This window comes from Limulus polyphemus, unplaced genomic scaffold (genome assembly GCF_000517525.1).
Source record: "Limulus polyphemus unplaced genomic scaffold, Limulus_polyphemus-2.1.2 Scaffold4117, whole genome shotgun sequence".
NCBI lineage: Eukaryota > Metazoa > Arthropoda > Merostomata > Xiphosura > Limulidae > Limulus > Limulus polyphemus.
The window spans coordinates 26,674-40,151 of NW_013669727.1; the positions used below are offsets into that span (position 1 = coordinate 26,674).

General features: G+C 34.9%; 1 protein-coding gene across 1 annotated transcript in view; it reads left to right on the forward strand.

Annotated features, from left to right (window-relative positions):
* Positions 1-361: 361 nt before the first annotated feature.
* Positions 362-13,478, forward strand: part of LOC106470617 — a gene marked incomplete at its 5' end in the record, with an annotated part of 39,156 nt that continues 26,039 nt past the window's right edge. The window contains 2 exons of the mRNA XM_022399240.1: positions 362-517; positions 3,493-3,720. Coding sequence (XP_022254948.1) covers positions 362-517; positions 3,493-3,720 — 384 coding nt within the window. The remainder of the gene's footprint in view (positions 518-3,492; positions 3,721-13,478) is intronic.

Sequence of the window (13,478 nt, forward strand, 5' to 3'; positions counted from 1 at the left end):
TTTCCCAAAAAAGGACCGGATCCTGATGGGATGACATAGGACAACTTGAAATCTCTTAGTGATGAAAAAGTACAAGACTGATAAAACTATATAGTCAAAGCTTACAGGGTGGTGCTATTTCAGAGGACTGGCTTCAGAGCTATTTAGTTCCAATGCTCAAGCCAAATAAAGACCACAAGAAGATTAGTGGTTATCGAATAATCACCATGCAGAATATGGTCAGTAAGCTCCTTGAGAAGATAGTTGCCCGGAAACTGGTGTACGATCTGTAAAGACAGAAAGTGACGCCTCCAACATTGGTAAGCTATATGTCCAGAAAGGATACTTGGATGAATGCCTTGATCCTTGCTTATGACACTAGGGGTTCCAGCAGCGTAATGAAACACTGGCTGTTGCTCTTGGCCTGGAAGGTGCTTACATCAGAGTGCCATATGATGTCATAATGATGTATAGTTTCACTCTGGACATAGATGCCATGATTATAAAATGGATTGGAGCAGTGCTTCTCGAACAAAAAGTATCCCTTCGAGCAGGAACGTGGGAATTTCTGCCACAAAATGTCACACCAGACCTATCCAGGAATCACCTGTGTCACCTGTATTATTCAATGTGTGTAGTGCAGTGGTAACAAGAATTCAGAACAGAGGATTGGGCAGAACCTTGTCATTTGCTATATTAGCATATTAACAGGGGCAAGACAGAGTACAGATTGCCAGGTAGGTATAGAATGAGGTTGACAGAATAGTAGAATGGTGCAAGGATAACAAAGTAAGCTTCAAAATTTCAATCTTATGGTGCTCCTTGGACAACATAAGTGTAAAAGCAAATATATCAGAAATAAAAATCCATTGTCAACAAGTCCCAAGAGAGGGAAGTATCGGATACCTCAGCATCACTTTTGACAGAATGTTGTCATTTAAGAAACACATTGGCCAAATGACAGAGATGGTTCAAAGAGTGTTAATTGTTTTGAAATTAATGGCTGCCACAGACATAGAACACAAACTTCTACTTCTACTATATCAGAGCATCATCCTGTTGGTGGTTGATTATAGGCTGGGACTATTGTTGCTATTCCAAGACACATATGAACATACTTAAGACAATTCAAAACCAGGCTGTAAGGATGATACTTGGATGCACTAAGGACATGTTTACAGCAGCAGTGAGGTGCAGTCTTGCACAAATGAAGGTATATTTCTGGGTGAGAGATGATGAAGATCATCCCCTTCATTCAATTTTGGATCAAGACAAAGGTAGTAGACTTCAAATGGGACAGTCATGGATGAAAGCAGCTGATAAAGTTATAGGATAACTCTGTGAGTCGGAGGATATCAGGAGAGGCCTAGAGTAGATATAAATGCCAATGTACATGGAGAAGTACACAGAAGTGGTTATAAGTTATATTCGGCAGGGAATGCCATGAGTAGGCTGCAAAAGCCACTGATGCAGAGGTGAAGTTTATCATTGATTGAGTGTCCAAACCAGGAGATGCAGTGAGACATACAGATGGATCCATCCATCATGGACAATATCAGGATGGGCATACACATTACAAGTGAATGGGAAAACACTTCATGAAAACAGCGAGGCATACAATGTGATGACATCCAGCATGAAAATGGAGGTCATGGGCGCTACCCACTGCTTCAGATGGTAAAAGAATAAGGCATTCACACGTGCAGTATTGGCTACAGACTCTAAAGGCACACTGGAAAAAATGCGAGGTGGAACACTTCATCCAGAGTGGATAAAGTTCGTTCCTAAAATGAGGGTCAAAAAGCTGACCTGTGTTTTGTCCTGGCCATGCTGAAGTGAAGGGGAATGGCTGGCTGGTGTTGCACCTATCAGAGTTGCCTAGATCTGCAACAAAAATGATGTGATTAGTGCAATCATCAATAACATGAAGAAGGCACACAACAAAGAGGAATCCCACATTCTGAGCCACTTGTTTGAGAGTGGAGTTGAATGAAGAGATGGCCACTAAGGGTGAGGGGAGTGAGCATTCCAGCTGCTGATGGAAACCATCATCCTACACACACACACACAGTGTTGGACACAGGAGAGGAAGGCAGAGCAGATATGGGTGTGCCCAGAATGCAATGATGCTGATTCCATCAATAAATAAATAATGCACACACCTCTTCAATAAAAGTATATTTTCCGGTTTATGTAATAATATAATTTTAGTACACTACAAACAAAATCTTTGTTTCAGTCTCTTCTGTTCATTTATTCACAGAAACTATGGAATTTAATGCAGTCATTATCCAACTTTATTAAGGGTGACATAGATTTTCAAGTCACATAACTAGAACATACCCAGATTTTCAGATCTTAAAACTGGGACATCCCCTTTTATATAAAATTATAAACAAGCAAATGAAACATTATATTTATACATATATTATTGCTGCTACAGATGCCCTCGGTAAGACGGCTTATGATACTTAAAACAACAGACAAAGCTGCTACAGATACCTCTCAGACGAGTGAATTACATTGAGCATCTTCTTGTTGGCTGAGATGATGGTTGTTAAATTCTGAGGAAATATCATTCATTTTCACCCTTGAGTTACAGTAAATAAATGCTTCCTGACTTGAAAATTTAATATTCAGCTGTTTCTCTTTGTTTTGACAAGTGCAAAATCATGTGCTTAGTAACAAATACTATAATGACAACGTGTCGTTTGCTTCAGCCTGCCTTTAGTCAATTTAGAGGAAGCAGCAAATGCCGAAAAAAAAGGAGAGAGTGAAATCTGTCATTTTCTATGTAAAATACATAGGAAACTCCAACAGTACTGAATGGAAATTTTTTATGTGACTCATGTATTATTAGGAATCTGGTTGTTAACAAAGTTGTGGACTCACAAGAAAATTGATAAATGAATATTTTTAGAAAAACATGATGTGTTTGAAAAGTTGATGCCATCAGTAATTGTGTGGTCAAACTGGCAAGCTGGTTATTTGTCATAAAGATACTGTTTAGTACTTCTTTTTTCTTTTTTTTTTTAGGAAATCAACTTTGTAAACAGACTTATCTGATTTTTGTTAATCAGATGTTGTTTGATATATTGTTTTTTACAAATAATATAAACAGATAGTCAGACATTTGTAACACATATTTTTTCAACAGTAAGATGTTTCTTTTTTTTTCAATAATGGCTTTTTTTAAGGATAGCAGCATAAGCTTCCAAGCACAGAGACTTGAATACTCAGATTGATAGTAATTTAAACTGCTTTATACAGTAATTAAATGTGATTGGTATAGACAGTGAAAGATACAGATATTAATATTAATCAGAATCATTGGTACTGCCATGAATTAGCAATATGCATAATTATAGGAGCCTAGACAGAAGGCAAATACTTCAGATAGTTTTGTGTTTATAATAACTTGAAAGTGTAAGATGTATGAAAGAATTTTTACCTTTGACCTACAGACATTGGTGATAATATTATTAAAAGTAGCAACAACTGTTTCTTTCATAGAGTGTTCAGAAAGAACTAGAATCTCGAGGAAAGTGCCTCTCGTCTCTGTTCAAACTCTGTGATAAAGTTGAGGCTGAATGCAACTCTGGAAACTTTACTGTCTCATCAAGGGATGGTCGACATGTGCGGCGGATAGCACACAGCTTGGAACGAAGATGGCATGCATTATTACTGCAAACATTAGAGTGGCGTTATATTCTTGAAGAGTTTGTCCACAGATCTGAAACAGTAAGTTGAGATATTAAGATATGTATACTTTTAAATAGAAAAGGTTTTGGAACTACTACTGGTTCAAATAAAGATATCAACTTTTACAAAGTGACTGTTTCTACATATAAATGTTGTTTTTTTGTGTGTATATTACTGAATGTTCTCCATCACTAACATTTATCCCCATAGCTATATTTTCTCAATTCCAGCTATGCCCTTTTAACTGTTCTTAACCTCTTACATATTCTCCTCTTATTTTCCCTTAACTCTTTTAATGTAATATTTTTCTGCAGTTCCTACTCGGACCACTTACCACCCTCTTTTCATTTATCCTTGACCCCTTAGCTGTATTGCTTTGGTCCCTCCTCTTAACTCATATCAACTGTCTTCATTTCTCTTTGATCTAACTTCTGTTCCTATCTAACTTTTTAACACTGGATTTATTTACGACTTCTTAAATTCCTCTGTGCAAAATTAAAAAATTTTATTTTCATCACAAAGTCAAAACATTACCACATATTGTAGTTTAAGATTATTTCTGTTGTAAACAACTCAGTTAAAAATAGATAATAATGATTTTTATTAATTATTATTGCATATAAATAAGGCTTCTTCTGTTGTTTTTTTTGGGGATGAGTAGTACTTGTAATTATTGCAACTACGCTGATAATATCAATAGTTTTGCAGTAGAAATCTAGATAAGTTCAGGTTCAGTTTGTTTCATTTTGCCTTAAGACATGGAATATGAGCAGATTAATTTTTGTTTCAGATATATGCAAAATATCATTTTTGTTCTTCTAAAACTAAAAGCTTATCAAAAGCCTAATTTTTATCACAATCTTGACTTTGCAATAATATTGTTCTTGCACATGGATATGAAATTGACTTTTGTAGGTTTATTGTAGAAAATTGATGGGAGAGAGAATGTTGAAACAGGTTCATGAGATAACAATATTAATATTCCATGTATATGCAGAGTATTAGCTATTAACAAACTATGTACACTTTAATAATTATCATAATCACAGTTTTCTGCTTCTATGCCACTCTTCATTAAGGAGTCCATTATTAAGTTAAGTAGTCCACAAATCTTATTGATTCAGAGTTTTATAATTATTATCTGAAGCATTAACTTCCGCTTGGTTTCTTTTTATATTTTAGTTTTACACTCATATTGTCATGTTTCTTAAATATAAAAAGTTTCAGTGTAATTTCATGTACAGTATTAAAGTATAATTACATTAATTGCAGTGGAGCTAGAATAAGGATCTGTGTTACGTGAAATTACTTTAAACTGCAGTGAATCGCTGTAGAGCTAAATTACCAGAAATGAAAATGTCACACTCGGTTGCATTAACATCATTTATTGTACAACCAAGCCGTAATAAGCAACAAGTATAGATGTATTCTGCTTACAGTGTGATTTTTTGTGAAGGAAATGTATGATAGCATTTTCTGGGTGAGAGGTTTTGGCTGATTTTGGAGTCAAGTGTGAACATACACCAAGTGTGAGGGTAAAGATCAACAATAAAGACTAAATAATTATGCAAGTTTTCTTGTTTTACTTTAAGGGTAATTTTTCTCCTTGTGAATAAACACATTGATACAAGTTCTCTGTTTATTTAAATAATATATTTTATTTTTATACTTAATAGATACACTGACATAAATTATGTATTTTAGCTTACAAAAAAGTCTGTTGAGAGTTTGAATGAATAACAATCTAAACTTTTATAATACTTTAAGGATTAATTTTTTTATAATTAACAGATGTGTTCATACTAGTTTGTATTTTAATTTTACTTGTAAAAAAAGTGACACAAGTTTTCTGTTTAAGATGAAACCTGTTATCATAATTGATAACACAACAAACTGTCCTTGTTTTTTTACTTCTAACTTTCCCCCAATTTGGATGAACGGTGTATGTGAAATCATCTTAAGATTATGTTTTAGTTCTTCTAATATCTTATGAATTATAGTATTGTTTAACAGTATTTCTGGTGAAGACAGCAACAGTTTGAGTAAAAAATGTACAAAGTGACTTTGTATGAACAATTTGTCTGGTAACTTAAATCGAACACTTTTCAGGTCACTTTTGTGCTTCTTCCTGAAACCATGTTGACCCAAAGAAGGAACACAAAAGTCACCTGAAACGTTGTCCAGCTTAAGTTATAATGCACAGTGGTGCATATAACTTCAGATTGCACATTCTTTACTAAATTCTTAGTTTGTTAATGTCTGGAATATATTGATTTGTGATTAGTTATTTCTTTTTAATATTTTTATATTAGAATTTCAAAGAATGTTATATACCGTTGGTGAAAACTATTCTATTCCTACACTAAAGAAATGTATTTACTTACTTTGTACCCATTCCATTTCATCCTAACTTTCAGTAGTGTTTTTGTAAGATACAAACTCTTGACATAGCTTTAAGGTGATATATTAAGCAATAAAAAAATTATATTCTGGGAAAAGCAAGTATGCAGAAAATGCAGCCACGTTCACTGTTTCAGATTTGCATACTAGTGCTCTGTTGCTATTATGTATTTGAAACATTTATTTTATAACCTCTTGGCGTATGACTAGTACACTTAACTATGTGGCTAATAAGATCATCCACTATAACAGTGGTTCTCCAGGTGGGCCATATGGTCCCCCAGGGGGCTACACCATGTTTCTATGAGGCCACATGTGAATGATGGAATATTAGGGGGCCACAGTAAATTCTGAGTGAGCCACCGAAACTTCATTGCCCGATTAAGATATTTCAGCAGCCCAAGCTAGATTCAAATGTCAAAAGTTATTTCTGGATAAGTAGTGAAATAGCTAATAAGTTTCCACAACTCCAGGAGAAGGCAAAGTTGAATTTTATCACTTTTCCCACATCTTATCTGCTTGAATCTGGTTTTAGTCGGGTGACCTTTTTGCTATCAAAAATATGTAACCGCCTTGATGTTTTGAAGAGAGGTGATCTTCAATTATCACTGACCACACTGCAACTGGACATTAAAAAAACTTTCAAGTGTTCATCAGGCCCAAGGACCACACTGAATAAAATGTCAGTGATGAACAGAATATTTTTTACTTGTATAAGTAAACAGTATGTTATAAACCAAATATTTAAAAACAATACAATATTGTAATACAGTATTGTAAAAATAATATTATAAATATATTATAAATCAACAGTGTGGAAATAAAGTAACTTTGGCTCGTTTTAACGAAGGGGTTTCTATCTATAGTAGAAACTCTAAATATTGTTGTTATGTGTTCTGCTAAAGCCATTCTTTCATAGATACAAGCTCGTTTTAACGAATGGGTTTTAACCTATAGAAGAAACTCTAAATATTGTTGTTGTATGTTCTGCTAAAACCATTCTTTAATCAATATAAGCTCGTTTTAACGAATGGGTTTTTATCTACAGAAGAAACTCTAAATATTCTTGTTATGTATTCACCTAAAGCCATTCTTTTATAGATTCAAGCTCGTTTTAATGAAGGGGTTTCTATCTATAGTAGAAACTAACTATTCTTACGTGTTCTGCTAAAGCCATTCTTTCATAAATATAAGCTCGAACTCGTTTTAACGAAGAGGTTTCCCTTTAGCCTGTCAAGGTTAATAACAATAAGGTTGTTTTGGACAAAAGGTCACGGCAAACATAATTTACGGACAACTGACCAGCACTATCTTTACTTTCTGAGTCCCATTGTCTATTGGACAGATGTGTGAATGTACAAAATGTAATAGAAAGATATAGTCCAATGTTAACATCTTATGTATGGCAAGATACTCTATAAATTGTAGGCTATCTAGACTAGACGCCATGTTCGAAAATAAAGACAGTATTTCATTAGCTATTAAAGAGGCTGCAGATAGGACAGCTGTAAGGCTACGGACTTACAATACTAAAACCCGGGGTTCGATTCCTCTCGGTGAACACGGAAATAGAATATTTTTTACTAATGATTTTATCATAGCCTTAATGAAGACAATTTAAGGTGTATACATTCCGAAAATATACTCTACAAGCTTCTGGTATACGAATAACGTGTTAAAGAACAAAAAAGTAATATAAAAGTTTAGTAGCTGGATATTAATAATCCGTCGTATTTAATGAGAATCAGAAGAGTGAACATTTTTACTGATTGCATCTTCATATATTTTCCCTTACAAGACGTGATGATTTGTTCTTGTTCTTTGTAGTTAAGTACAAAGCTACACAATGGGCTATCTGTGCTGTACCCACTGTATCAAAACCCTGTTTTTAGCATTATAAGTCCGCAGACATACCTCTGAGCCACTGGGAAGCCAAACGTGGTGACAAGGATTTACTTGCGTTAGCCTAACCTCTGTGTGACACTACTTCAATATTAAAGCCATAGTAGATTAAACGCAAAGAAAATCTCGCTAGTTTAACCTGTCACAAGTCTGGAATCCGATCCCGATTATGGCTAATCGGCACTTTTTTTTCTTTCGCCTTCTTTAATTATTTAGTTAATGCTGCAGTATTTAACCTTCGTCGAATTAATATATTTCAGAGGACACTTGTCGTCCACCGCCAAGAATGCAGAATGTGATAATACAGGGCAGTAGTCAAAAGACTTATAACACAGGTGATGCGATCCAGTTTACTTGTCCGGCTGGTTTCGTGATGGACGAACCAACCTCTCTTGTCTGCCAGAGTGGACACTGGGCAGGGACCCCACCAAAATGTAAGCAATTGCTTATTAGAGTATAGTAAAAGATAATTTTGAATGTTCAAATTCGTATCGTAAGTCTATAAGTCATTTTAAGACTTACGATGTAAATTACTAGAATTATCTAGAACTTTTTAACTAAACGTACAGTATGTATGAGGTTATAGCTGAACAACGTTTATGGACATGGAAATCCAACTAAAAACATTTAACGCGTTAGATAAAAAAATGATTTAGGGCAAAACATATAATTTAAAATTTACTCAAGTTAAAACTAGTGTTACAGACTAACGTAAAATTATGTACTATAATAAAGCAATATAAATAAGTTTTCAAACAAATTAAATGTTCAAAAAATATATTATATCTAGGTGTTCTTGAGGATTATAGGTATTTGCGTGTTATTTTAAAGTTTCAGTATTTTAAGGTATCAGTTTTTAATCCACTAATTGTTACTGTGAAGTTCAGAAAGAAATGTCAACGATGTAAGATAGTTATTTTTAGCGCATAGTTACAGAGTGGTCTATTCTGCGCTCCTTCCACAGCGGGGAATCTAACCCAAGATTTTAGCGTTGTAAGTCTTTTAAACTTACTGCTGACCCAGCGGGGTCCTGATGAAGTAGGAAATCTAAACAAGTTCACGTTTAAAGAATAATTTCATTTAAAACTAATATTTATTGAAATTAAGGCTTTATCAAAATGTATAATTACACATTAACAAAAGTTACAGTAATTACAAGGCAACATAAATCGGCAGTAGCTTTGTTAATAATCCTGACTTAGTTATTAAAATATGCCGATGTGGAGAAGGAGCTTTAAATGCACGGACTCTGTGTTTGTTTACTTCTTAAGCTATTGAGATTATATACATATATAATCTTTGAAAGCTTGTTACAGTAATTATGCTCCAGTCAGCATTACGTGAATCACAAATTTACCAACCATTTACTGTCATCTTTTTATAAAAATCGTTGTTTGGTTGAAAGTCCTCCAATACAGGATATATATGTTGATGGCACTTTTGTCATCTTTAAGTATAGTCACATTCTTTTGTTCCAGCAGTATATGAATAGTAAAGATGTTAGTATTAAATCTGGCCCGGCATGGCCAGTTGGTTAGGGCGCTCGACTCGCAATCTGTGGGTTGCGGGTTCGAATTCCCGTCCCACCAAACATACTCACCCTTTCAGCCGTGGGGGCATTATAATTTGACGGTCAATTTGTTGGTAAAAGAGTAGCCCAAGAGTTGACAGTTGGTGGTGATGACTAGCTGCCTTCCACTGCTAAATTATGGACGACTAGCGAAGATAACCCTCGTGCAGCTTTGCGCGAAATTAAAAACAAACAAACAGACAGACAACGTAAAATTTAGAGCAGACCAAGATGTAGCCAAATAGTTTTCAGATATAGCTGTTTATAACAATGGTAGAAGTTTTAATACTGATTTGTATCATAAGCCTACTATCACAATGTTATTTATATACACATCATCGTAGTAGTTTTGAACTTAACTGAGAATCTTGTATAATAGGAATTAATATTAGTTAATAAAGAATTACTAGTAGTTGTGAACTGTTGAGAACGAGATAAAATAATCAAATAATTTCTGAAAATAAATTTTCTAGTTGTATTATTGATAAATGTATAAGGCAGTGTTTCTCAACCTTTTTTTGCTCGTGGCTCCCTTTCGAGTAGTCCCACCCTTCGTAGACGCTGTTACTTAGGAGACAACACTGAATAATTTGTTGTTGTTCACAAGAGGTGGATAGAGATGTTAGGTATGGTATAATACAACACTGTTGTTGTTTACAAGAACGTGATAAACATATAGGTATGATATAACATAACACTGCATAAATCTACCAAACAGGATTACAAGTGAACAAAATGTTGATGACGAAGAATGTATTGTTTGTTTGTTTTTGAATTTCGCGCAAAGCTACACGAGGGCTATCTGCGCTAGCCGTCCTTAATTTAGCAGTGTAAGACTAGAGGGAAGGCAGCTAGTCATCACCACCCACCGCCAACTCTTGGGCTACTCTTTTACCAACGAATAGTGGGATTGACCGTCACATTATAACGCCCCCACGGCCGAAAGGGCGGGCATGTTTGGTGGGACGGGGATTCGAACCCGCGACCCTCAGATTTCTTTATTATCTAATTCAACACCGCGTCTGATGTGGCCTAGTGGATGGCGCGCCGGACTGTGAATGTGATAGATAAAGGAGATGTTAGGTGTGATATAATGTGGTTAAGGCGCTCGACTCGCAATCTGAGGGTTGCGAGTTCGAATCCCCGTCACACCAAACGTGCTCGCCCTTTCAGCCGTGGGGGGCGTTATAATGTGACAGTCAATCCCACTATTCGTTGGTAAAAGAGTAGCTCAAGAGTTGGCGGTGGGTGGTGATGACTAGCTGCCTCCCCTTTAGGCCCCACAGTGGCACAGCGATGTCTGCGGACTTACAACGCTAGAAACTGGGTTTCGATACCCGTGGTGGGCAGAGCACAGATAGCCCTTGTGTAGCCTTGTGCATAATTAAAAACAAACAAACAATTGTATACCTACCAATTTTACTTATTGAATGTGTTGTTGTTGTATACCTACCAATTTTACTTATTGAATGTGTTGTTGTTGTATACCTACCAATTTTACTTATTGAATGTGTTGTTGTTGTATACCTACCAATTTTACTTATTGAGTGTGTTGTTGTTGTAAACCTACCAATTTTACTTATTGAATGTGTTGTTGTTGTATACCTACCAATTTTACTTATTGAATGTGTTGTTGTTGTATACCTACCAAGTTTACTTATTGAGTGTGTTGTTGTTGTATACCTACCAAGTTTACTTATTGAGTGTGTTGTTGTTGTATACCTACCAATTTTACTTATTGAATGTGTTGTTGTATACCTACTAATTTTACTGATGAAAAGTGTAATAAAGCACTATTATTACAAAATTCTCGGAATTTTTTTATGTGTGGTCGCGGCTAATATGATTAAAATAATATATTAATGTAAAATTAACCACTCTTAAAATCTTTATTTCACTATTATAACAATATTAGCATTCTAATATAATTAAAATGATAATTTTTATGGTAAATACCTTATTTTTGGGATTAGATATTCAAAGAATGATGTTTATTATTTTTAGATATTTCTACTCATTTTTCCTCCTGATTTATTTCCGTTTTTCAATGTCTAAATAATATTTCAGTAGTTTCCTGTATATTAAATATTACGGGGTTTAATATATGGATAATATTTCGTACAATTATATTAACAAGTTTTCATTTATTGTGCCTGTACTAATTTTTTCAGCTGTCCACTGTCCACCTCTCAACTTGACTTCCGGCTTGATTATCAGTACTCCTTCTACTGTGATGACCACTAAAGTGGTGTTCAGATGTCACAAAGGATTGATCTTAGTTGGAAATGGTCAAGCTACTTGCCTACCTTCTGGAAGTTGGTCATCTAATCCACCAAGCTGTAAGGGTAAGTTACCCAACTGATGAAACAATGGATTCTAATCTTTATAAGTTATTACCAGGTTGATTTCTAGTTTTGCCCTATGTAGGAACCTAACAGTGATCGGGAGTTTAACGTTAACTAATTTAGTACTGCCAGAAGAGGGTGCCAAACGTTGTTCACCAGCTAAATTAAGAAATTCTTAATAATTTGTATTTTTGTTCTAAAACTTTACCAAATGTTTTGGTGTTTTAATCACCCTATTAAAAAATATTTATCACATATAGCATATAACCAGTTACCGAAAACACAATGCTTTATTCATGTTTAACTTTCTAGACTTAACAAACACAGTCATATTTATGGGTATCGCACATATGTAAAATCAACAATACTTAGAAATATGGCACTTTTATAGATAAGTCAGACAGTGAATTATATGACATATTATTGTTCTTCAATAGTGTGTTCTTGGCGTCACTTTATATTTTAGGTGAGGGTGGTTAATAAAATGGTTGGCAAAAGTTTGTAATACAATATGGAAGGAAGAATTAATGGCGAAAACCTAGAATATGGGTATTGTAGTGCCTTTGTCCAAGAAGGGAGATCTAAGTAATTGTTCAAATTGTAAAGGAGTTACATTATTGATAAATGATCATCAGAACTGGTAAAGCTAATGCCGTATTTTCAAGACTCAGAAAACTGCTCAACAATAGAAGTATGAACATCAAAATGAGAGTTAAACTTTGTAATTGTCGTGTTGTATCTGTCCGGTTGTACGATTGTACAGAAAAGACGAAAAAAAATTTAAATGCATTCCATATGAACAGCCTGCGTCGAATATTTAAATTATCTTGGAAGGATAAAGTATCAAACATCGAGGTGCTGAAGCACACAGAAGAATGTGACCTAATGGATTTAGTCAAAGAAGATTGAGATGGATGGGTCACACCATAAGAATGTGTGACACAAGACTTGTGAAGCAAGTGATGAATTGGAAGGTTGAAAATGGAAGTAGAAAGAGAGAGGAAGGCTAAAGCTCACTTGGAAAAAATTTATTGAGAAAGACATCAACGAAAGAACCATCACATGAAAAGAAATGGAAAATATGGCGCTGGATGGAAGAAAGTATTGTCAATGGACGGCTCAATGCGTCAGGAGACACAAGACGAACTAAGTGCTAAGTAAATAACTAACTTTGTTAGAGACTGGTAATACAACACTGAATACTGGTTCACAAGAGGTTGATAAAGATGTTAGGTATGATATAATATAACACTGATAACTTTGTTGTTCACAAGAGGTGGGTTTTGGCCATGCCAGGTTAAAATGGTATACATCAACACACTCAATTAGTAAAATTGGTTATAATAGTACTACAGTGTGGCTCAGCTAACTAGGTATGGTGGTTATAATAGTACTACATTGTGGCTCAGCTTACTAGGTACGGTTGTTATAATAGTTCTACAGTGTGGCTTAGCTAACTAAGTATGGTGGTTATAACAGTACTACAGTGTGGCTCAGCTAACTAGGTATGGTGGTTATAATAGTACTACATTGTGGCTCAGCTTACTAGGTACGGTTGTTATAATAGTTCTACAGTGTGG